A 25,517-nucleotide genomic window follows, 5' to 3' on the forward strand; every position below is an offset into this window, starting at 1 on the left:
GGTAGAAGGAAGCAGCCTGTCCCCACGCTGGGCTTCCTCGGTGGTACGTTAGACCAGGCGCCTTTCCTGCCTCTGGCGGGCAGGAGGCCGTGAGTCTGCTGCGTGCCTCGTTCCACCAGATGCACGCGGAGCCGCAGAGGTGGTAGTTAACGATCAGTGGCAGGGTGCTGGCGGTGCTGGGGCTCCTTCGGGGACTAGGGCGTGCGGTTGGTTAACAGAGGAAGGAGCCCAGGAGAGTGTCACTCTGATTACCAGCATCGTTGCTGGGAGACAACCAGCTGCATGCTGGAAGAAGACGTGAAGGCAGCTGCTCATCACTAAGCTCATGTGCTACCCAGGGCCCAGCTTCTCACCTCGTGTTCCGAGCAGTTGTCAGAGCCCGCCCTGAATCCCTGGGGAGTGAAGGGAAAGAATGACTTGCATTGAAGTCTGTGCCAGGAAATTTTACTGACTTGCTTCACTACCCTTAAATTAGTCGTTTTTACCAAGAAGCGATTCAGCCGTAATTTCCAGGCTCGGTGGTCGTGGGGTGGTCATGGCAGTCGGAAGACCGGGCTTGGCTGCAGGGCCCCAGCACTGCAGTGAGAGCAGCTCTTCCCAGGGGACGTATCCCATGCGGGCTCCCCGTGGCTGGCTCCCAGAGCAGTCTCATGGCCTCAGGGCCCTGGGCTGGGAATGAGGTCTGAGAAGCAGCTCTACACCATATTCCTTCTCCTCCTTCCCCTACGGGCTCTGGGGCCTTGTTTCATTGCTTGCTGGAACTTCTTGGAAAAAAACACCTTAAAATTGCTGTTTTAGATTTCTCTATTCGATCCAGAAGGTACTCGGTAGGTTTCTTCATCCTCTTTACCTGGACCACCGAAGGAAACGCCAGATGGACACTGAAGGACGTTCTTCAAAATGAAAGTTTTAGCAGAACATCTGGATTCCAACTAATTGTGCATTAGCATATAGACTTAAGGCATTGTGTAGAGATCATTGACCTGCGCTTTCCCTACATACTCATGTTAAAATATTTACTTAGCATCGGAGTGTCAATATACGTCTTAAAGAATTAAGAGAATTTCTTCTAAACGCTCGCTGTCTAACCCCTGCAGTGGAGTGTGTCAGGTGCGCGCAGACGTAGGCATTTGTCAGTCCTGCCACATAGGGGGTCCTGTCCCATCACATCCACTCAGCTGACAGTGGGCGGTGGGCCTGAGGGCCTGTAAAATAGCTTCGGAAGGGTGTGTATGTGTTTACGACGCCAGTACCTGTGAGCGGCTTCCAGGCTGGCCTCCCGCCCGCCCCCTGTCCCCCTCTCCTTTTTAGCAGGTGGTGCTCGGCCCACCGAGGGGGCCTTTGGAAACTTGAATGGCAAAGAAGAAATCAGCTGCAGCTTTCCCTCGACAGCAGAGGAGTTTGTGGGCGGTCTCTGCTGGGTACCTCGTGAGGCTGGCACCTGGGCACTCCTCGTGTGCGGGGCCCTGGATTAGACTGCTCCCTGCGTCCCCTGCCCGTTCTTGTGTGTGCAAGGAGGAGCACACTGGCTTTCCAGGGCCTGCCTTAGCACGTAAGACCAGGAGTCGTGCGTTTTTCTGCCGGTCACAGAAGCGTGAGAATGGAAGGCAGAGGAACACGGAGTTGAAAGAGGGGTGTGCCCAGCATTGTTTCCAAAAGACGAGGCCCTCCTTGGCTTGTGGAGAGAAGACCTGATAGATGGCAGCCTGCAGGCACGCTGGACGCTATAGGCTGGGTCCCTGGACCTCATCTCCTGCCACACCTCCCACCCCCACCTCGGGTGTCCAGGCTTGTTTGGGTGCTTGTGGCAATAATATGTTATAATCACAAAAATGTAGACTCAGTCTTGGGCATGCCCTTATGCTTCTAACAGCTGGCTGCCTTTTCCTGCCTCCACGCCAGCCTCCTAGAGGGCTCCTGTCTGAGCGAGCGCTGGGCTGAGACGGACAGGAACCTTGGGCAGGGGGCCGTCTGCCACTGTGCTCAGTACTGGGGACAGATGCTTGCTGGGAATGGGCCTTTAATACGTGAAATGCTTACAGCACCTTCCCTCTTCAGCGATCTGTCCTGTGCTTTCATTTCCCCAAGGTGCCTTAGAGAAAAGACACGTGGTGTATCGCAACTTCAAAAAAAAGAAATAATTTTTCATTTGGGTGGGACAAGTTACAGGTTCTCCTCCTTTAACATTGCAATGCCTGAGGGAAGTTAAACAGCAGTTCTGTTCCTGGCCTGCAGGTAAATCGACCTGCTTGCAGGATGAGAAGGAGCCCCAGTCAGGTGGTCTCTGGAAGCAAGGTTGGCAGCTCCCACACCCCGCCCCCAGCCCCAACTGCTCGCGCACACGCACATCCTGGGGGTGCCCACTTGGGCCTGGAACGTGTGTCCAGTCTGTTGTTTTCCCAGGGTAAAGCCACCTGTAAGAGTGGAGCTGGCAGGACTGAGCAGCCTTCCAGCCCCTGTCACTTCAACCTCTATTGCCCAGGCTGTGGGGCTGTGGAGGGAGCCTGCCCTGACCTTTTATGTTCACTGAACTTGAAGGACTTGTATCCTAGCATGGGAGACACAGAAGTAAAATGGTGACTGAGGAGGAGGAACCATTTCTCCAAATGACCCCAGCCCCAGAAGCTAGATGACTGGAGCGACCCATAACTGAGCTGTCTGGGGATGCCTGGAGACTTTGTCAGCCTGTCACTCTGTGTCTCGTTTTCTTTCTCACTTCCCAGCCCCCACCCCACCCACAGAGCACCGAGCAGAGCACCTTAGTTCTTCCTGTTTCATTCTTCTGTGCATGGTATATCCAATTCTTTTTTTTTTTTAATTTTGATGGAAAAATCTGAGAAACCGAATGCTGCCTAGAGAGCCTGCGGCGGGGAGGGGGCGCCACTGGTACCTAATCCAGGAGCCGATCTCTTACTGCCAGTGGCTTTGTACATACGACCCGTTAGTAACATCCAGAGGAACCCGCCACAGCCAGCACCAAAGGAAAAGGCTAGGCGAAGGGGTTGAGGGGTTGAGGAGGGAGATGCGATGGGGAGCAGGGAGAGGAAGGGGGAGAGAGGCTGCTAAACGTGACCAGGGGATTCGATCAGTGCTGCCAATTGGAGAGGACTTCACCCCTTTCTTTTCCTGCCCCCCAGACACTAAAGCAGGTCAGGTCCTCGCGCTGTGTGCAGCTACAGTGCCGAGATGCGAGGTGCGCTGACTCTGAGGCCTTGTTGGGAGGTGAGGTGAGAGCACACGAGCAAAATGGTCACTGTGGGCCATTCGTGCCGACAGCATTGGTACCTCTGTGTTTGCGTGCAGGAGCTAATTTGCAAGGCTGCCTCTGTGGAGCCGCTGTTTGATCAATGGTTGCCTGTGTTAATGTCTCAGTAAGCTATTGATTTCTGCAGCAGCTTTTGTTCCCCAAATTTATGTGCTGCGGGTCTCTGCAGAACACACTATGCATGTTTGATTAAAGTTCAATTGACTTCATTCCTGGGGAGGCTTGAGCTGCTTCACTCCCTGTTTGTGGACCCAAAGCTTTCCCTGACGTGTTCTTTTGTTTGTGCTCAAGACCTAGCCACCCATGCAGTCACCAGTATGCGGTTTCTAATCCTCCTAGATTTGCTCCATTCCAATGTTTAATCCCTTCTAGACACTATAGTGGTTGGGAGGCAGCTCATAAAACCTGGTCTGGATTTTTTTTTTTTTTGGGTCAACTTTATTGATGTATGTTTGGCATGCATACCATATACACCATAAAAACATACCCACTTTAAGTGCACAGTTCATTGAGTTTTGACAGCTGTATAAATCCATGTGACTACCACAGTTGATTTATAGAATATTCCTATCACCCCAAAGCTTTCCTCATGTCCTCTTATAAGCAGTTTTCCTACTCTCTAGACTCCAGGCAACCACCGATTTCCCTTTTTGTGATCATAGGTTTACCTTTTCTAGAATGGATCATACAATATGTACACTCGCTTGTCAGCTGTTTTCATTCAACATGATGTTTTTCCGATTCATCCATGCTGTTGGGTGTATCAGTAGTTTATTCCTTTTCACTGCCAAGTAGTATTCCAGTGAATGGGTGTACCATAATCGGTTTATCCATTCTGTTCCGGGGCACTTGGATTGTTTGCAGTTTTTGGCTACTAGAAGTCAAGTTCCTTTGAACATTTGTGTAAAAGTCTTAGTGTCAGCATGTTTTTGTTTCTGTGGGGTAAACACCCAGGAGTGGAATAATTGCTGGGTCATATGGCAAATGTTTATTTAGCTTTGTAAGAACCGCCATACAGCTTTAGAGTGGTTTGACCATTTTACATTTCCAGAGTATGAGTTCTAGTCACTCCTCCGTCTTCTTGAATTTTGAAATTCAGATTCTTTCATTTCCTCATCTAATTTTAGACTTACAGAGGAGGGTTTTCCTAGCTTGGTCATTTTGGTCCTTGGCACTCAGATGACGGAATCTCTCCTGATCCTTATTTTTGTTTAAAAGCTGATACTTGAATGGTGGCAGAAGGGCGGTGTTGATTTCAGCGCTAGGCTTCTCCCCATGATTTTCTCACACACTAGAGGAGGACATGCCGTGGGCGTAAAGGTAGAGCCTTGTGAACCTGGCCTTTTCCTGAGCCTGTCCTGTCTGAGGTCTGCCATTGGGCCTGTCTCACAGCCTCCCCGAACCCTCTTGTCCCCTGCTTTGATCTGCAAGTTGTGCCGTCTTTTAATACCACGTGAAACTCTTTCAGAACATTTGTATTTAAGAAATAGAAATAATGCCTGGTAACAGGGTGAGGCAATGCCACGTTAGAGACCAGGGCTCTGTAGGCAGGTCAGAGTGGCAGCTTTTTAATATCCTTTAAGTGAGACTGAGGGTCGATAGAGACCCTGAAAGCACCTTCTCCCCATCTGATTTTCTCCCTCGTTTCTGTTTTGTTTCATCTGCTGTAGCTTCACATTCCAGGCCCTAGAACGACTTCGCGAAAGGAGGAGGTGGAAGGAACCACTTTGGGTTTTCTCGTTCTTTCCAGCTTTGGGACTACTAGGCTCTGATGTACTTCACCAGTTGCCCTTTTGAACCGATGAAGCACACCACTCTGACGAAGTATTTGAGCGGTGGCAGTGACCTGCCTTAGCTTCTGTTTTGTGTTTTCTCATAGGAAAGCTGGAGCCAGATCAGTTTCATGCCATCACATGTCTCTTAACCCCTAGTGGGTTTATGAGTTTGTTCCCTCCAGCCACCCAAGTGTAGATAAATGACATTCCAAGTCAGGGAGGTTGAAAGTAAAGAGACAGGAGCCAGGAGATTCTCGGATTTGGATCTTGGCCTTAGGGGCTCAGGATGCTCTGGTGACCCCAAGGAAAATTGTAGTCTGTGTTTGTAGAATAACCTTGTAGACAAACAAGTCAGAAATTCAAGGGCAGCCCTACATTTCCCTATTGTTCAGTTACCATCTCTGGGAGCTGAAGAGGGGCCGGAGTGGGCATGTGCACCTGCTTGGCCTCGGTGGCTGGCTCCTGGCCTCCTCGGCCTGGGGTCGTGCGCGCTTCATCCGTTAAATATTGGCAGTAACTAGCATTTTGTTAAGTGGTGCTTGGAAAGTCTGAAACATACCCACAGCTCCACGAGGTACATGTCGTATACGTATGGAAGCCAGGCAGGTTCCTCTCGAATCCCAGCCCTCCTTTAAGGATCTGATGACAGCTGAGGTCCTCCTCCTTAGAAAAGGCACAAGAAGCAACTCTGAGTAGTGAGTACTCAGCAATGTGCCTTACGTGCCTTGGAGAAGCCATTTTCCCACCGAAAATCTGCCCGCTTTACCAACTGACCTGTCATCGTGCCTCAAGGCCATGGCTTCTGGGGTGTTTTTAATAAAACCTCATTCGATTGGTGGTACTCTATCAGTTGCTACAGTTTGTCGTGTGGTATCTGCACTTATTTGTCTATTTCAGTCTGCCAACACTGATATTTCCAGCCAGATCTTAGGTCACTGGAGAACCAAATTTCTCTCTTTCTTGGCTCTACCATTCCCTAGACAGTGAACCCTCTGTGAGGAAGAGTGCTGCACTGGCCACGTAGCTCCCACCCTGGGGTCCCCAACGGTGACTTCCCAGGGTACAGTCGTCTCGTCTGCCAAGTTAACTGACTTTCTACATTATTTATTTAATTAGGATCACTGTGATCTAGGCTCTCTCACTGCCTTAAGTGGTTTTTTCGTTCGTTTGTTTGTTTGTTTTAAAAAAAGATACTTTATCTCAAGATGTTTGTTTTAAGAAATAAGTCTTCTGTCAACCAGGGTTAGCTAAAATGCCACTTGCCCATTCGTGTGTATGGTGTGCCTGCTGTCCCTGAGGGTGGGGGTACAAAAGTCCCTTTTTCTTAAAGTTGTATTTGGGCTCATGTCCTCTTGCTGTATTTTTTAAAAAGCTGTCTTGCCTCACTGCTGGGCCATGAAAAGAGTAGCTCCTTTTGCCTTAAAGACTGACCTTGTGACATGTCGCATTCCATCCATTTAACCCCTCTTAGTCTTTCTTTGTCAATCCCCACATACTGCCTTTAAGACTTTGTCCCAGCTTGTCCTGCTGTGGGCACTCAGCTTGCGGTGGAGGCTACAGAGCAACTGTCCTGGGTTTGGGTTTCTGTCCTTCCTGACCTCCTACCTGGACCCAGTTCCCCAGAACCTCGGTTGTTTCTGGAGTCGTCTATCTGTCCAGGCATTTCCTTATCACATTCATGTGATTTTGGTGGAATGCTGTGAGGAACACATCCTTTGTGCATGCGCGCGCGCGCACACACCCCCACCCACCCACCCACCCACCCAGAGGGTGAGGATTTTCCTTTCTGTCCACTGTTTATTAATGTACCTCTAGTGCTAACACAGTAGGCACCCAGCAAATAGCTGTTGAATGAATGTATGTTCTTGCTGCCTAGAGGTCGTGCCCGCTGGGCTGAGGCGGCAGGCCCCTCACGACTCCAGGAGCAGACTGTTCTCGGTCCTGGTCTCCGGCACAGCTTCTGCACCCGACAGAAGGGCGTGTGGCGTGGAAAAGCCAAACCCCTGTAGACACTTCCCTCACAGCCAGCCCTTCTTTCTTGCAGGGGGAGCTGATCACCTTCTATTACTACTGGAAGAAAACCCCTGAAGCCGCCAGCTCCCGGGCCCACCGCAGGCACCGCAGGCAGGCCGTGTTCAGAAGGATCAAGACCCGCACTGCGTCCACGCCCGTCAGCACGCCTTCCCGACCCCCGTCCAGTGAATTCTGTAAGTGGGTGACTTTTCACTGCAGCCACGCATCGTGTCCCAGTTCTGGGTCTGCACTCACAGGCTGGTCACAGTACAGCCTGGAGCTGATGACCCAGAGAACGCGTGCACACGCTCACAAAGCCTGTGACTTGGGGGATTTGGTAGGGAGGGTTTCATAAATTATTCATACATTTAAATTCTTATAAGAAACTCAACATCATTTTATTTTTTTACAGAAAGGTAAGCCTTGGCCTTAAGTGTGTTTTGGAACTTCAGGAGGTTTCCCACTCGGTAGATGGTGTGCTGATTGCGTTTTCCTCGCACTTGTATTGCGTCTCCTTTTTCCTCCTGCTTTACCAGGATTCTCTTCTTGGTCCTGGTGTGACGTGCGACATGACAATGAAGCCCACACCTCGTTAACCCCTAAAAACTAGCATGCAGCAGGAGTGCCTTCGGGTTCTGTCCTGGCCCAGGGGGTCACTTCTGTGGCATATGTACATAAGTAATCTAGTGATCCAGGGCTGGCAGTTCCTCAGCATGCCCGGATGTGTCAGGAGGGTGTCAAGGGTCCTCTTCCCCTAGTTCACACCCACCAGTTATGGGTGTCAGTGCCTTCCGCCCCAGATCCAGGCATGACACGAGCTCCAGATGCCTAACAGGGCAGGCCTCTGCACACCGCCTTTCACACGCAGTCGGACATCTTGAGGAATTCGCTGTCCCACCTCGGCCTTCTGGGCCACTCTCACTGGTGGCTCAGAGCCTGGGGCAGGCCAGAGGGTACAAGTGGTCCCAGTCTTTGCTGAGTATCATGGTCTCTCCCACCTCCATTGTGTGCCCACCATGCCCAGTGGACCTGAGTTCAGCCAGCGAGGATGACTTTGACAGTGAGGACAGCGAGCAGGAACTGAAGGGGTACGCCTGCCGCCACTGCTTCACCACCAGTAAGTGGGGCTTGGGCGGGGGTGGGGAGCGTTCACTGGAGCAGGCCAGGCTCAGGCACTTCCAGGCTGTGAACATTTCATGCATCGAATTGGAGGCCTGCCAGGGCCATAATTGATTTGACATTTGTGCTATGCTTCAGAGTTACTCAAGACTCAAGTTAAAAATCTTATTTTGCTTCACTCCCCTGGTCAGCAGCCAGTAGAGTGCTGATCAGTGGGCAGGACAGACTTGCTTGCGATTGAGGTGGGGTGCCTGTCCCCTGAGAGCCTGCTGCCAGCGCCTCCCGGGTCGCACGAGATCAGGCGGGGCGGTCAGCAGTCCCTGGGACGGAGCGGGGTGGCACCGGCACCTGCGCTGAGTGTCAGCCGTCTGTCTGCGTCCAGGGCTGTGGGGTTGGCTGAGCCCCCAAAAGGGTTCACCTGCTCAGAGGTCTCCAAGGACACTGGTGTTTGAAGTCGCCACCCCTGCCCCTCTTCCCTCACACAGCCTCCAAGGACTGGCACCACGGGGCCCGAGAGAACATCCTGCTCTGCACAGACTGCCGCATCCACTTCAAGAAGTACGGGGAGCTCCCCCCCATCGAGAAGCCTGTGGACCCCCCACCATTCATGTTCAAACCTGTCAAAGAGGAAGAGGATGGGCTCAGTGGGAAACATAGCATGAGGACGCGGCGGAGCCGAGGCTCGGTGAGTCCCCACTGCCGGGCCAGCCGAGGCCCAGGCACCCTGACCACAGCTCCGGCTTACCAGGGAGTCGGAGGCTGTGCCCGCCAGAGGAGGGTGAGAAGGGGATCCGGTTTAGGAGGGGCAGACCTGGAGGTGAGATGGTTCTCCCAGAGGTGTTAGGTGGCTTTGCCTTTGGGGCTGGGATGCCCTGTTCTCTCCCACCCTCTCCCTTGGGGAGTTGGTGGGGTGCGCTCGTCTCAGTTTCTGCCTCAGTGCAGGTCCCCACGTCCCTTAGACCTTCTTTCCTCTGGCCTCTGGGCTGTCACCTCTAGCGTGGCATCTCTCTGCTCTGCAAAACTTGCAGGCTTTTTTTTTTTAACATTTGATCCCATCCTGGAAACTTTCAGGTACATTTTTCACTCACTTCATAGCCTCTTCCTTCCTTAGAGACTGTTTCCTGCCTTGGAAGCTTGGTGGGGACCTTTGGGAACGAGGGTTTTCTCAGATCAGGATATCGCCAGGGTCTTCCCTGTGGCACCAGCCTCTCCAGTGGCCCTTTTAAGCAGCTGGGTGGCCCCATCCACCTTCCTCTGACCCTAGCATCCTGACTGCCCTGCCGCTGCTCCTGGCTCAGGTGCAAATGGACGGGCGTGAATCATTGTACCCTCCTCTCTTCCGAGCCCCTCTGGCTTTGCAGAAGCATGCTGAGGCAGTTTTAGGAGCTACGTTATTTGACAGCTCGTGTCTTTGGGTCACTCCCCATCCTGTCACACGAAATCAAGTGTTTGTTTTATCTCAGTTGGGTTGGGAGAGTGGGCAGTTACATGGAATAAACAGAAGGCGTGAGGTGACTTAAAGCTGGCTTTGTGTGTACGTGTCATTCCGGAGACTGAGAGCAGAGTAGGCCACCCTCACTGACTCCTGCCCCTCAGAAAGCCTCGCTCGTTTCCAGCACACGTCATCCAGGTAGTCCTTGGACGTGAGTGCTTTGGGTTTAAGCTGAGGATTGCTCTGTTCTGTGCGAACCTACCCATTCACTCCCTCCTTTTGCTCCACGTTGACTCATGCAGTGAGGGACACCCAGGGGTACCTAATATTTGCCAAGGGCTGGGATTTGCTGCAAGGTTGGTGGCAGCATCTGCTCTTGATGCTCCTGCGTGTGTGCTGGGCTCAGGTGGCCCATGTGGGAACTGGGGTCCAGTCTCACCAGCCTCCGGTTTGGGTGGGCAGATGTCTACACTGCGCAGTGGTCGAAAGAAGCAGCCAGCCAGCCCTGATGGTCGCACCTCGCCCATCAACGAAGACATCCGCTCCAGCGGCCGCAACTCGCCCAGCGCTGCCAGCACCTCCAGCAACGACAGTAAAGCAGAGACAGTGAAGAAGTCGGCCAAGGTGAGGCAATGGGGAGTGGGTGCTGGGGCTGCTCAGCCCCACCCTCCCTTTAAACCCGGGTGGCTGGAGTTGGTGTCATGGGGCTCAGACATGGGGCTGCAGGTCATTTGTGGAGCCTTCCTGGGCTCAGCACTGCCCGGGCCGGGCTGCTGACTAGGGCCTGAAGAACGGGCTTCATCTTAGCTCCTCGCACTCACCTTTGGGGACTCCTGAGGCCCCAGAGGCAGGTCTCTCCTTCCAAAGCCAAGTTACTCCCATCTCAGATACTTCTTTCCTGGCCTTGACTGGCCCCTTCCAAAACTTTCTTGCTTCTGGAGATGGAGCTCAGAATGTGGGAGCAAGGTGTCAGCCCCCGGTCATTGTGACCTCCCTGAGGCTGATGGGACACCCTCCCTTGGCCTGATCCTCCCCGTGCCCTTTCCCACTGCAGAAGGTGAAGGAGGAAGCCTCATCCCCTCTGAAGAGCACCAAGCGCCAGCGGGAGAAGGTGGCCTCCGACACAGAGGAGGCTGACAGGACCAGCTCCAAGAAGACGAAGACCCAGGTGAGTTTGCAGCTGAGCCTTGCGAACTACAGCTGACAGCTGATGCCCCTTGAGAAGTCCCCCCAGCAGATTTTTCCCCGGGGTGGTGGCAGTGCCCTCTCTCCCAGGCAGGGGGCGAGAGTGGCTGCCAGACTGGCGTGGTCAAGGTAGGACCTCTGGGCCTCAGGGCCACGCCTGCTGCCCCGTCTGCACGTGCCGGGTGCTGGCCACGCAGGGCAGGAAAAAGTCTGCTCCACTCCAGCTCCCGCCCTCCTTTCTCTGGCCCCAGGAGATCAGCCGGCCCAACTCGCCGTCCGAAGGCGAGGGAGAGAGTTCTGACAGCCGCAGTGTCAACGATGAGGGCAGCAGTGACCCCAAAGACATCGACCAGGACAATCGCAGTACATCCCCCAGCATCCCCAGCCCTCAGGACAACGAGAGTGACTCGGACTCCTCCGCCCAGCAGCAGATGCTGCAGGCCCAGCCCCCAGCCTTGCAGGCTCCCGGCGGGGCTGCTCCAGCTCCCTCGGCCCCACCAGGAGCCCCCCAGCTTCCCACACCAGGGCCCACGCCCTCTGTCACTGGTTCATCCACCGGGATACAGGGTATCATTTTAAGCCGGGCTCCGGTGAATGTCGATCATCAGCCATGCCAATGAGCATGGCCTCGCGCCTGGCGGGCTGTATCCCCACGCCCCGGCTGCGGTATCTGGGCTGGACCCTGACCGGTTATCCGCGTCCAGCCTCGTGCCCGGTACCGCTGCGCACGACCGGGACCGTTACACATTGCCGGCCGGGATTTTATAACCGCCGCCCCTCGATTGCTCATCTACAGACCTCGGACGACGTCGCCCTCACGCCTCTACTGCGATTTGGCTTCTCGGGATCGTTGCTGACCCCGGCATTGCCGAGACGATATCACCTGCCAGCGCTTCGCCAGCCGTGCCACGTATCGGGCTATCCGCCCGCCATCCCCGTCCCCATTGCCGGCCCAGACCCTGAACCCCACGCGCCTCGTGGTTATAATACATCTCCGTGACGTATTATCCCGCCCCTCGACGCAGGCCTCTGGACTCCGTCACGCCTGCGCCTCGTTACACCCCGCCCCACCGTCGTGCGCCTCCAGAGCCAGCCCTGCCCTCCTCCCCTGCCCAGCCCCCTGTTGACCAGGCCTGCCCCGTTGCTGCTACCCCACTGGCAGGCCTCCACCAGGTGCCCCCCTCAGCCCCGTTCACCCAGCATCCCCTTTGTCCTGGGGGTCTCCCCCCTATCACCCCTCAACCTGCCCTCTCCACCTCCACCCCGCCTGCGGGACCTGGCCCGTCAGCCCAGCCACCCTGCCCTGCCGCCGTCTCCTCGGGGGGCAGCACGCCTGGTGGGGTGGCCTGCCCGCTCCCCGCTGTCCAGATCAAGGAGGAGGCTCTGGACGATGCCGAGGAGCCCGAGAGTCCCCCTCCCCCGCCGAGAAGCCCGTCCCCTGAGCCCACGGTGGTGGACACCCCCAGCCATGCCAGCCAGTCGGCCAGGTATTATTGGTCACGGGATCCGGGCGGGGTTCAGGGCAAGCCTCGGCCTCAGCAGGGGCCCCGGCAAGGGATGTGGTGTTTTTTAGGTTCTACAAACACCTGGACCGGGGTTATAACTCGTGTGCGCGGGCAGACCTGTACTTCATGCCTCTGGCGGGGTCCAAACTGGCCAAGAAGAGAGAGGAGGCCGTTGAGAAGGCCAAACGGGAGGCCGAGCAGAAGGCGCGCGAGGAGCGGGAGCGGGAGAGAGAGAAGGAGAAGGAGAAGGAGAAGGAGCGTGAGCGCGAGGCAGAGCGCGCGGCTGTGAGTGCCCCGCCCGCGGCCCAGTCACGGTCCCCTCACAGCCCAGTCACGGGCGGGGGGCGGGGAGGGAGGATGGCCATGCCAGCGGGGACACTGGGCCGCCCTGCTCTGCGTAACGTCGGGCTCGCTTTCACAGCAGCTGGAGAACCAGGTGTGGTTTGAACTCCAGCCCCAGGCTTTTCTGAGCGAGCTGCTTGTCCCTGAGCTGCTGTGCAGCCCTGGCGCCTGCCAGAGCCAGCCCTGCGCCTCCCCCGTCCCCAGTGCTGGCCAGGCGACCCCTCCTTTAACCCCAGCGGGTCTAGGCTGGTTCACAGCAGGCCTGGGGACTTCTGTCTCTCACTTAGTTGGAAGGAACTAAAAATCTAAAAGGGAGGAGAGCTAGGGGCTAGGGGCATTAATCAGGTGCATCGGACCCCTCGGGTGGCTTTGCCTTGTGGCACTCGTCGTTGGGTCACCCAAGTGTCTGCCTCTGCAGTAGGGGTCACTTTCTACACGTACTCCCCGTGCAGTGTCTTTGTCACACGAACCCATCTAGGGCGCATAGGGGACTCTGGCACGGCAGGGTCTAGACCATGTTTCCAGGCCACGGCTGGGGGACTGGCCTTGGTGTTGGCGGAGGGACCTAGTTGGGCAGGGTGACAGCAGGGCAGAGCTCACCGCTGCAGATTGCACACCAGCTCAGACTTCTGGGACGCTGGCACCCCCCTCATACCTTCCTTTCCCTCAGCAGAAAGCGTCCAGCTCAGCCCACGAAGGGCGCCTCAGCGACCCCCAGCTTGGCGGTCCCGGCCACATGCGGCCATCCTTCGAGCCACCGCCGACCACCATCGCCGCGGTGCCCCCGTACATCGGGCCCGACACGCCCGCCCTCCGGACTCTGAGCGAGTATGCGCGGCCCCACGTCATGTCGCCCACCAACCGCAACCACCCCTTCTACATGCCCCTCAACCCTGCCGACCCCCTGCTGGCCTACCACATGCCCGGCCTCTACAACGTGGACCCCGCCATCCGCGAGCGGGAGCTCCGGGAGCGCGAGATCCGCGAGCGCGAGATCCGCGAGCGCGAGCTGCGGGAGAGGATGAAGCCGGGCTTCGAGGTGAAGCCCCCGGAGCTGGACCCCCTGCACCCCGCCACCAACCCCATGGAGCACTTCGCCCGGCACAGCGCCCTCACCATCCCCCCCGCTGCGGGGCCCCACCCTTTCGCCTCTTTCCACCCGGGCCTGAACCCCTTGGAGCGGGAGAGACTCGCCCTGGCGGGCCCCCAGCTGCGGCCTGAGATGGGCTACCCCGACAGACTGGCGGCTGAGCGGATCCACGCCGAGCGCATGGCGTCGCTGACCAGCGACCCTCTGGCCCGGCTGCAGATGTTCAACGTGACCCCACACCACCATCAGCACTCCCACATCCACTCACACCTCCACCTGCACCAGCAGGACCCTCTCCACCAAGGTGGGTGCCCAGGCTGGCTCCAGGGGCCCTTGAGGGCTAGAGCTGGAGATTTTCCTGCTCCAGACGGGTCCCGATGCCTGGCAGGTCTCAGATGACTTGGCATCCACTGAGGAGTCGTGTCACTTTGCTCTCAGACAGCCTTTGTCTGCTCAGCCCCTCAGCTCTCCAGAGCTGCAGTTCCCAGAAAGTTGTGTCACTCTGGGGTCTTCTGCTTTCCGCCCTTGGCTAAAGCTTCGGTTCTTGGTCCCGTGCATGGAGTGGCCCAGGGAGGAAGCGAAGCCGCCTGTGCTCCCTGTGCAGGCTATAGGGCAGGGGGCAGGGCCTGAGGGGCCCGGTGGAGGCACCCAGGACACCCAGGGAGACTGGAGGTTGTCATCAAGCAAGAACTTAAAGGACCAGTCTTTCTGCCCTCTTGGGGGATGGGCTTGGGCTTCTGGCTCGCCTGGCCAGGGCTGCCGAGTCCTGCTCGCTCCGGCAAGAGCCCCTTCCTGGAGGCCTGCTGACGGGCCAGCTGTAGGTGCAGGCCGGCCTGAGGCAGAGCCGGCATGGCCAGGGCCCTGCTCCCTCCGAAGCTCCACAGACCAGGCCAGTAGAGTCAGGGGTTCTGGCCCTGCGCCCTGGGGCCGGAGGGAGAGAAGGCGGCACCCGGCTTCCATGTCCCCAGCCCTGACACGGGAGGCCTGGAATCTCCAGGCAGATGGTCCCAAGGAAACCAAGGAGCTGTCACATTTACTCCATGGTCTTGACTCCTAGAAATCTCATACCACCCAGTGCAGGCCTTTTAAGCCCCAGTGTAACTGGTAGATGTGCCTTAGTGCCGTAAGAGGACAGTCATTTGCTCATTCCTTTCTAGAACGTTCATTTGACAAATGTTTACTGAGCACTTGCGAAATGCCAGGTGCAGTTGTAGGTGCTGTGACACCCCATCTACTTCTCCCTTCTGAATCTGGGAGGCAGGCAGGCTGTAAACGTGATGAGGGTTGCGAAAAGCAATCGGTGTTCTGGAGAGCTAAGTGAGGAGCTGGGGAGATGCTTTGGTTAGAAAGAGGGAAGGCCAGGAAGGCGACTTCTGAGCAAAGGCTTGAAGTAGGTGAAAGGCGAGTCGATGGGAGCCTGGGTAGAGAGCCTCTCCCGGCGGACGAAGGGGGAGCAGTGCAAAGGGCCTGAGGCGAGAGTGCTGACTCAGAGGACCCCGGCAGGTGACCTGCCGAAGGGTGGGGGGTGGAGAGTGGGGGCGCCTGCCGCCTTCAGAGCAGTGCTGAGCCGTCCAGCCCCTGCTGGCCTCTGGGCTATGCCAGCGAAGGGCCAGGGAGGCAGCCTTGGGAGGGGCGCTTGTCTAGCTGCCGGCCCAGACCAGGAACGCTGGCCGGGGCAGGATGGAGTGGCTGTGGGCGCCCTGTGGCGCAGCGGGCCAGGTGAGCTCTGCGGATCCAAGAGCCTCAAAAGGATGAGGTGGGGGAGGCTGCTGCAGTGTCGCCCAGGGGGTGGGTGGAGGGAATAAGTCACACTCTTCATTTCTCCACTACAAGTGTGTGTGGAAATGGGGTGGAGTGTAGTGACTTTAGATCAGGATTATTGGTGGCCCTGGTGACCAGGAGCCTGCTGTGGTGAGGAGGAAGTCACCAGTAGTCTCAGCCAAGAAGGGCAAACGGTATGAGAGCCCCAGAGCCCACCTCTATCTCGACTTCTGCCCCTGTCTTCAGGCTCAGCAGGCCCAGTTCACCCGCTGGTTGACCCACTGACTGCTGGCCCTCATCTGGCTCGCTTCCCTTATCCCCCCGGCACTCTGCCCAACCCTCTGCTGGGACAGCCCCCCCACGAGCACGAGATGCTTCGTCATCCCGTTTTCGGTAAGAAAGCACACCTGGGGCAGGAGGGGTCCGGTGTGAGCGCTGGGTTAGTGGTCTGGTCTCATGTCCTGTTCACTCATTCATGTCTTCAACAAATACCTCCTGTGTGTCAGGAATCCCCGTGGGAGTAAAGTACAGTTACAAGCCCCTGTCCATAGAGCTGGGGGTGGGAGTATAAATGTGTAACAAGAACCTGGACAGGAGCGGTGGGTGATGAAGGAGTAACAGGCTCCTGATTCAAATTGAGGGCTTCAGAGGAACTAGGCCGAGGCCTGAAGCTGGAGGCAGAGGCGGGGGCCCCCGGCAGGGGAAGGAGGGATAAGACGTGGGGCTGTCTCTGCCCTGGGAGCTCTGCTGTGAAGGTCCCTCCTGGGTAAGCAGCCTCCTGCCCCTTTCCCACGAGGCTCTCTCCTGACCTTGGCAGACCTTGGCCTGGCTGCTCCCCTGGCTTTTCTGTAGAGGAGACGTTTGTGTTTGGCAGGCACACCCTACCCCCGAGACCTGCCTGGGGCCATCCCGCCCCCCATGTCAGCAGCCCACCAGCTGCAAGCTATGCATGCCCAGTCGGCTGAGCTGCAGAGACTGGCCATGGAGCAGCAGTGGCTACATGGACACCCCCACATGCATGGTGGCCACCTACCAAGTCAGGAAGATTATTACAGGTGAGGTGGGCAGGGGTGGGCGGGCGAGTTGGCCGGGCGCAGGTTCCCACCTGCCCCAGCCTAATGGCTGCCCTTCCTGGCTGTGCCCACGTGCTCCTCCCTCGTCAGCAAGTACCAGGCTTCTCCCTTGGCTCCATTGGGCCCCGTCCTGTGGCCCTAGAGGGGACCCCAGGGAGCTGGGGTCCTGGTGGGATGGAGGGGAGGACAGGGCCAGCTGTGTGGGAGGCCGCTTGGGGCATTCAGACCCTAAACTGCATGCCCATTTCCTGCCCAGGGCTGATGGCTGAATATTTTTTATTTTTCTTTCCAGTCGACTGAAGAAAGAAGGTGACAAGCAGTTATAAGTTATTTATTTGTTAATGCTGGCTGTGGAATCCCCAATTCTTGGGGGGAGAAACAGGACTTTTTACATACAATAGGAGCTACAAAAGCAAAAAGAATATCTTCTAAAGATTTCTTTATATATTTAAAAACCCCACAACTAAAAATGTATCAGCATAATAGTGTTTGTTTGTAGAGAGGATTCCTTGAGACTGGTTTGGGTCTCCCTGCATGACAGTCCCCCAGAAACTTAGCAAGTCCTGGACTGGACTGAACATTCAGAAAACTTCCCTGCAATCTTGGGGTTCGGCTTTAGTTTTCTTTTCCTTTCTCGACTTCTCAGTAGGTGCTAGAATCCAGTTCACACCCTTCACTGTGCGCGCAGACACACTCAGTCACGTGTGCTCCAAAACCCACAAGGTTTGCGGATAGGTGGCAGATGAGTTTGGAATCCAAGAGCTATAATTTTTAAAGAATCTTTTATTTTGATACATTGTAGGAAATCTTCATGATTCGAGCAGGTTCTGCAGCATGGCTTTTTACGTCTGTAAATAATTTTAGAACAGCCTTTTTTTTTCTTCCACAAACTACTATTCTGATCTATTTTTTCCAGCCATGTCACTAATTGTGAATTCCTATCAGCTATTGACAGAATACAGAGTTGATTTTTTAATAAAAAGTTATATATAATTATCCCTTTAATTAAAGGGAACAGATGGGCGTCACTAATTACAAACGGGCAAAAGCTTGGGACTCGGTTTGGTCGCAGCAGCGAGCAGAGCATCCAGGGGTTTGCAGGGACGATGTTACAAACTGTTTCTTTGTTTTGCTGCTTTGATTTCCACTTCTGTCTGTTCCTCGCTTGTGCTTTGCCAGTGGCGCACATCCGTTAGGGCGAACCTACGTCATTCTGCACCAGGAGTGCAAGAGTTAAGTGTCCACCCGTAGCTGTCTCTGCGGGGTAGAAAGCACATTTTCTTCGTGTCTGATTGTAGGTTTCCTTGTAGGTTTCTATGCACACACATTTGGTCGTTCTGGATGAACTGCCTTTCTTGATACTCTGACAATTACATAAACATTCTAGAAAATTCAAAGAAACGGTTCCCCACAAATAGCACATGTGCTTGCCGAAGGGATCTGTTAGGGATCTGCTTTTCCGTGCGTGTTGTCGTCGGGGTCTCTGGTGGTGAGGCCAGGCCCTCTTGCCACAGCCCGAGGCTGCTTTTGGATTAGGGAGACCCTGGAGTTGGCACGGTCGTGGGTGGTAGCCTGTGTGTCTACCCCAGGAGCATGGTGACCCACATCGGGCTGGGGAGCCACTCAGGTCCCACTCTTCATCCTGAAGGGGGACAGGAGTCGCAGCCACACTCGTGGCTTGGGGAGACAGGCTTCCCCGAGGGGGCGCCACCCTGGGGGCCCCATCTGCCACACGTGCCAACCGAGCGTGCTGCCACGATGTGGCCTTTTCTATTCCTCTCAGACTCTGGAGGGGTTTCTGCCATACGTGGTAGCCATATCCAAGAATTGTCCAGATGAGAAGAGGTCACTTCCGTGGGTCACTGGACATGAAGCGTGTCCAGGACCCGCGCCACATCGGGGTAAGGAGAGAGGCTGGCGCTTTAACCCAGAAGCCAGTGACTGTGAGCTCAGATTCGGGTGCCGGCTCCGAACCTGCATTGGGCCTGTTTCCATTGCTGTTAAAACCAGATTTGGGTTCTGCTGGGACAGTACAGGATTGTTTGGTCTGTTGAAAATGTTGGTAGTTTTTTTTCTTCTCTTTTTTTTTTTTTTTTTTCATTCCATTTCTGCCTTAAATTTAGCTCCTTACAGGGGAGACGAGCTCACACTCGTGGCTGCATTGGCAGGGGGCATTTGTCTCCTCTGGGGGCGGTGACATGTCATCAGGGCCGCCCCCGTCCTGCCGGGCGCCCCGTGCCTCTGTGTGCTGGACTCCGGGCGGCTGGCGCTGCGCAGCCCGCTGCCCCCCGACTCCTGCCCCGGCGCTGCACCTTCCCCCCATCTTCTCTTTTCCTCCTGGTAGAGCACAACGCCTGCCATTCAGTTGAACCTTCTTTATCTCCTCTCCGTCATCCATTTTTCCAAAGAAGAGAGGGAACGAAGGACTTGGAAGTCTGTATGGAAAATTGTCTGAAGGTTGTTTTCCTGTTAGAGTTTGGTTCCCCCACATCCCAAGGTGAAGCACTGAGATTTCTTCCACTTAAACCCACCACCTGAAGCCCTCGCCTGGCCAGCTGCGGCTCAGGAGGCCCCCGACCTTCAGGCGTCTCCGGAGCCCAGCCCCTCGGTTTCCTTTCGGATTGTCCCTCCTTTTGTTCGAAGTTCGGTTTTGCTTTCCCGTGTTTTGTGTGTGTCTTGTTCAGTGTCGTCAAGGCCGAGCTTCACGCCTCGCTGCAGCAGCAGAGCGGAGTGTGCGTTCTGATCTGCTACGTTTATATATATCTTGAAGCTAAATGTATATATGAGTAGTTTGCCATGAGATAACACAGTGTAAACAGTAGACACCCAGAAATCGTGACTTCTGTGTTCTCTCCATTTGAGTATTTTGTAATTTTTTGGAAATATTTGTGGACATAAATAAAACCAAGCTACACTACAACAGCTGGGTGCTGACCAGTGGAGTGTGTCTCATTCCTGGGGGGTGGGGGGCAGCGGGAAGGGTCTGGGGTTCTCTGCTGTTGTCGGCACACTGTTTACCTTTCAGAGCAGCTTCTGGAAATGTCCATGTCATGGAAGGGTCCCTCTAATACGCTTGCTCTTGGGGACGCTCCAACCTCTCGGCTTGAGTTGACCTGCTACAGGCTCTCCATGTGGCAGAATGGGCTCAGGGGCAAGGGATGGGGTGACAGCGGGACCGGAAGCACCCTTTCTTCCCAGATCCCTTTCTCCCCCTGCCATGCGCACCACACCTCTGCTTAGGAGAGGTCTGAGCCACCCGTTAGTACAGTGGCCTCCGACTCCTGGCCACTCCTGCCTTGTCCCTTTTCTGTCCCTGAGGCCACCAGTGCCCCCACCCCACCCTCAGCTAGTGTTGGCCTCCAGGTCGAGGAGATATCCTGCCCTCTGTGGGGGGAGGAGGGGTCTTAGCCACCCAGGGTGCCGCAGGTGGCCTGTGGGGTATGGGCGTGGCCTAGGGGGCAGCGGTCGTCAGAATGGATCCAGGCTGTGGTTTCAGAGACCTTCAAGCGCATCTTCCTGAACCTTCACGCTGCCTGGAAGTCCACGTGGTCATCTTGTCATCTGGGATGTGGCCGTGCCACCGTTTCCAGATGTTGGGGGAGACCGAGCAGGAGCAAGGCAGAGACTGACATTGATAAACTGCCCTCGGTGCGGGCGGGGTGTGCCTCTGGTGAAGGCAAAGGCTCGCCCCCATGAGGGACTTAAGCAGCTGGGCCCCGAGGGGTGTGCATGCCTGGTGGCCCAAGAGACACCTGTCTTCGGACAGCAGGATTCCTGCCTAGCTCGCTGAGGGGGAGGGGGAACGAAGTGAGGCCTGAGGACCAGCTGTGGGAGGAACACGGGACTGCCACCCTGGGTCACGGATACAAGGACACTGGGGCGGCCGAGGGTGCAGAGGAAACGGTGAGAAGCTGGAACCCAGGTGCATGCTGATTATAAAACCAATTTCCAACGGGAGTGAATTTAGGAAATGCACATTTCAAAAAGGTTAAGTGACAAGACCTAAGTGAGTGCGTACGTAGGATGATGCTACAGAAGAGGCCCTCGTCGGAGCTGCACAGGTCATAGTCAGGAGCTGCACAGGTCATAGCCATTGTCACCACCTGCTGTGTACCATTGTCCTTTCTCATGGACCTCTGCATTCGTGAGGCGGAGGTAAAGATCACTCTCTAGCAAGTGTGCCCCCTGTCAGGCCATCATCCCAGGTGCTCCACCCTTTGGTCCCCAATTGGACCTGGGGGTTGGGCACAGGGCCTCAGCGTCCCCCTGTCCCCATGCAGCGTGGGCTGAGGAAGGGGCACTTAGGACTGGTGTGAGGCCCGGCGCCTCGGGACTGAGCCGTAAACCTGGGTGCATGGTGCCAAGTGGATAAATGTCCATGGTAACTGCAGGTGAGCAGGGGCCTCACTTAGGCACCATCTGGGTAAATAGAGGTCGCTAATCCTCAGGGTAAGATGCACAGCAGAGTGGTCGGCAGTGACCTCCTGCGTAGACACAGTAGCAAGGCCATCAAGTGCCAAGATCCCGGAGTTGTACTTTGTGGGTGCCAAGGGCTGCATGGATGCCTGGGGAGATGTGCAGGGCTCCCCTCCCCAGGCTGGGAGCCCCTAGCTGACCTCGGGCCTTACAGTGTTGCCCCTAGCCCCACGGGGAGACCAGGGTGGTGTGATTGGGCACCAGCCCAGGCTCACAGCAAAGGAGTCAGAGCAGGACCAGTTATCTTGACACCTGGAGTCAAGCTAACGGTCTCCCAGGCCAGGGAAGTGTCTGTCCACACTGGGCAGGCTCCTGGCACTTGGGCCACAGGAGCTGCGTTTGCCTCCAGGGATGGAGCACGTGGCCCGGGAGCAGCCGCCTGTTGCATCTTGGGCTTTTTTCCTCCTGGGCCTCACCCGCCCTCACTGGTTCTCGGTCCTGCATTTTTGGTCCTTGGGTGTATCAGGCTCTGAAGTGTCCCTTCCCTGCATCCTTGCTGGGTCCTAGCCGCCCCAGGGAGTTCTGGCAGCTCACGGTCTGGGCCCTGGAAATTCATTTTGCTCTGACCCCAGGTGGCTTCTCTAGTGTCTATCTTTGCCAGAGACAGCTTCCAAGTCCCCTGTACTTGTTTCCTTTTGGCATGTCTGGGACCAAGGCCACAGAAGGTACCCAGCTCTGCCTGCATGGGTGCCTCAGCATCCCGTGACTGGACCAGGTTCTGGTGGGTAGAAGGCGCTCGCTCCGAAAATCTTTGCTGAATGAATGAACAGGCCCCGCAGAGGAAGGCTCCTGGACACGCCCTGTCCAGACGTCCACGTGCGTCGTGGGTGTGGATGACCAGCTGGAAGGCCCTTCAGCTGTCTCGAGGGAAGCTGCTGCGGTACCTGCCGTGAGCCTTACTTTCCTGCCAGTTTCTCTCAGTCCGTGCCCAGCAGTGCCTGCTGGCAGGTGTCACAGCCCTGCTCGTACCATTCCCAGAAGTTTGGACGGGGGAGGGAGGGGGTCTGCCTTAAAATTGCGGTGTCTGGTGACGCCCTAGCGTGTAGACATCCAGTGTGGTGAAATAGATTAAAAACAGAATTTCAAGGCAATTCTTAGACGGCCCTTCCATCCCAGGGAGGATTTCTGAGGCGGATGAGGCTGGCGAGCTGTTTAGGGGCTGACATCTCCAACGAGCCTGGCCACAGCTTGTCACTCCTAGGTTCCAGGTCCCATCCCAGGCCAAGACACAGATTTGGTCCTCACTGCCACTTTGAGTTCTGGCCAACAGGTGGCAGTATCTTCAAGGCCCAGACACCGTTTCTCTGGGGCCACGAGCCCCCCACAACACTTGTGACTCAGGCTGCAGGGCTGAATTAAGGTTCCCCCCACCACCCCCCCAAAATGAGCCAGTGGAGAGGTGTGAGTATGGTGATGAGTATTTTGTGAAAAATATGATGTTTCTTGGAGGCAGGGGGTTGGGTGGGTGGCACAGGTGTTCTGGGCTAGGGGCAACTGGAAGCGTCACAGCAAGGGTGACAGGTGGTAGAGGAGGCGGTGGACGGGCAGGGTACCGACAGTAGGAAGAGGCTTTGAGGACAGAGGCTGCATCCCCAGTGCTGGGGCGCACACAGTAGGCACCCAGCAAATGTTCACTGAGTGGAAGAGGACCCCGTGATGCACCGCAGCAGCGAGTGACTTCCAAGCGTGATGGCCTCAGTAACTCCCGCGAAGTCCCCCTGAGGGTCTGTGTGTCATGAATGTGTCCCCAACCCAGGACATCTGCTCCCTCCTCCAAGTCTTCCAAGAGGTGCTCGCAGCCGGGACGGCCTTGGCACACCCTATGCAGACCCGCAAACACGCTCAGAGCAGGCAGGGCTCAGCGACCCTGGCCATTGGCAGTTCTGGAATAATCGAAGGAAGCCAGCTCCATTCCCTCCAAACCCATGGCCCAGTGCGATGGGTGTCAGATGTCACCTCACCCAGACTGTGGTCCAGGATTCATCCAACAGCTTAGGAAAATAGAAACTAAACCGGTGACGGCTATGGCTTTGCCGTCCGTTCTCTCAGCCGACATGTCGTCCTAAATGCTGTGACCACTACGGACGCAGAAGTCCTGTTCATTCCCAAGAGCAGCGAGGGAAGGGAGGTGGTTTTCAGGTTTGCTGAGGGGACAGTTAGGAGTGGCTTCAGCAGCTCAGAGTGTGAGTCCCACCAGGGACCAGAGGACAAAGCTGCTCTCGCCACCCTCACAAGGGAACTGGGGCTTCCTCCAAGCTGAGTCCCCGGCAGGGACGGTGGTCAGGAGTCCCGTTCCCCTGGTGCAGGCGTATGACCCTGTGATGTGCTCGTCTCAGGGTCCAGGTCCTCCATCTGGGTGGAGATCCTGCCCACCTCGCAGCGGGGAGCATGGGGAGAGATGCAGAAAGCACTTAGCGCACTACAGGGCGCGGCAAGTGGCGGCCACTATCACCACCGTCATCACAGTTCACTTTTTAAGGCAAGAAAGTGATGCTCTGAGATGCGGAATCCAGCGGGTGTGGCTCTCCGTGAGTCCTGGGCCTCGCGGTAGCTCCCACTGCAGTCTGCGGGGAGCACACCTGCAGGTCAAGGGCAGTGTTTGGGAGCTGGCCTGAGGTAGCCCAACGCTCCGCTCAGTCCACTGTCCCCGAACAGCACCTGACTCAGAGCAGATTCTTAGGAAGAGAGAGTGATGACAGCCATTCCCACACGTAGAGCGATCTTTATTTACTTAGAAAGTTCCAGGAAGAAGGCCAGGTGTTTGATAAGCCAAGACGGAGCAGAGAGCCCCTCCCCCCAATTCCTCATCTCGCTCACAGATTTGACCATTCTGGGACAAAGGCAGTCCGGACCGGGGGACCACCATTCAACACCATTCAAGCTGTTTTAAGTGATGAAAATGTGGGGGAAATGCGTCTGGGGGTCTCAGAAAAGCATGGAACTAACAGGAGGCTCACAGGAGCTGTGTGACTGAAAAATCACTGAACCTCTCTGTGTTTCGCCTACACGTGAGATCTTCCTCAGCTCGTAACCTTAAAGGGTAAATGACTGACATGAAGGCACAGGGAAAGGACTTACTGGTTCTAATCAGGGTGAGCTACACGGAGGAGGTGGCATTTCAGATCTAGGGAGATGGGTCAGAAATTGATGGGCAGAGAAGTGGAAAGGCTGTACGCACAGAAAGAGCGTGAGCACAGGCACAGAATGTCTGCAGCTGGAGAGGGTCCTGTGGCTGCAGTACTCGGGGGCTGGAGCCGTGATGGGGTGGGGGGCTCGGGAAGACGGACAGGGCTCAGGCTGGGCATGAGGAGTTTAGAGCTGGTTCCTCGGGCACTGGGGAGCCATGGAAGATATTGAAAGGGAAGGGATGGGCTCAGACCCGCAGGGCGGAGGATGGGTGGTGAGGGTAGATGAAGCGAGGAGACGGGCTGAGATCCTAGGCCGGGTGGGGGCATGGAGAGGAAGGGCCTGAGCCCCAGGAGCCCCCAGGAGTCGCCTCAGCTCCAGGTGGCAGCAGGCAGTGGCACTGAGGGAGGCCTGGGGGAGCGTGGTGCAGGTGGGGAGGCCGCAGATGAGGTGAGAAGGCTGTGGTCCAGGTGGGGAGGTGGCCAAGGCGCCCTGCCAAGGGTCATGGTTATCACACCAAAGTGTCCTTAACCGGTCAAAGCAAGATAACGGGACACTCAGAGGCTGGCGATGGGCCCAAGATCACTGTTGCATTGGGGACTTATAGTCAGTGTGTCCTACATATCTCCAAAACATAGGCGCCATGCAGAGAGGGTGCTGGGGCCCAAGCCCAGTCCCGGTGCAGAGGGCACAGCAGTGACCGGCCACCTCCCTCCCGTCGCGGGGAGCACAGCCAGCACTCACGGTCCAGGGAGAAGGCCTGCCGGGGGCACTGTGAAGGGGCCTCAACCAGCTCGGGTGTCAAGTGATGGCAGATGGGGAGAAGCCATATGGCAAAGGATCTTGACACTCACACGAAGTTGGAGATTTATCCAGGTCCATAAACGCCCCAGAAGATGGTGGGCACGGGTGGGCGGGTCAAGTCAGAGAGTGGGGCAGGAGTTCGCCAGGCAGATCTCCTCCGCCTCCTGGAGGGTCCCACCTGGAGCTGCCTCCTGGAGCACTTTCGGTGCCTATGACCCACAAACACACCAGGCAAGCTCCACCTCGGATCTCTGATAACTCCCTCTTCCCCAGTGTTCTGCTCAAGTAGCATCTCAACAGAGAGGGCGCCCCATTCTCCCTGCAGCCCGCTCCCGACCCATCGCCCTGTCCCCCTACCCTGACCGTGCTGCTCATAGCACCCACTGCCATCCTCAGGTGTAGACCCTGGTGTGTTATGTCCCTCCTCGTCTCACATCGACTCCATGTGGGCGGAGACATGTTGCCCACAGACGGATGTCCAGCACTTACCACCGACTGCCATGCCCAGGGCACTCGACGGACAAGTGTAGGGTGGACGAGTGAGAAGACGG

The 25,517-nt window shown here is 56.3% G+C and overlaps 1 protein-coding gene across 1 annotated transcript in view; it reads left to right on the forward strand.

The window, feature by feature from the left end:
- The window catches only part of RERE (arginine-glutamic acid dipeptide repeats), a 284,989-nt gene extending 269,262 nt beyond the window's left edge, over positions 1-15,727 (forward strand). Inside the window, 11 exon segments of the mRNA XM_039841989.1 lie at positions 7,085-7,247; positions 8,078-8,170; positions 8,658-8,857; positions 10,067-10,228; positions 10,659-10,772; positions 11,041-11,529; positions 11,531-11,614; positions 11,616-11,784; positions 11,787-12,276; positions 12,363-12,579; positions 13,310-15,727. Of these exon segments, the coding sequence (XP_039697923.1) occupies positions 7,085-7,247; positions 8,078-8,170; positions 8,658-8,857; positions 10,067-10,228; positions 10,659-10,772; positions 11,041-11,529; positions 11,531-11,614; positions 11,616-11,784; positions 11,787-12,276; positions 12,363-12,579; positions 13,310-14,125 (2,997 nt within the window). The 3' untranslated portion in view covers positions 14,126-15,727.
- Positions 15,728-25,517: the final 9,790 nt, after the last annotated feature.

Source organism: Pteropus medius, unplaced genomic scaffold (assembly GCF_902729225.1).
Source record: "Pteropus medius unplaced genomic scaffold, Ma_sr-lr_union100, whole genome shotgun sequence".
NCBI classification, from domain to species: domain Eukaryota; kingdom Metazoa; phylum Chordata; class Mammalia; order Chiroptera; family Pteropodidae; genus Pteropus; species Pteropus medius.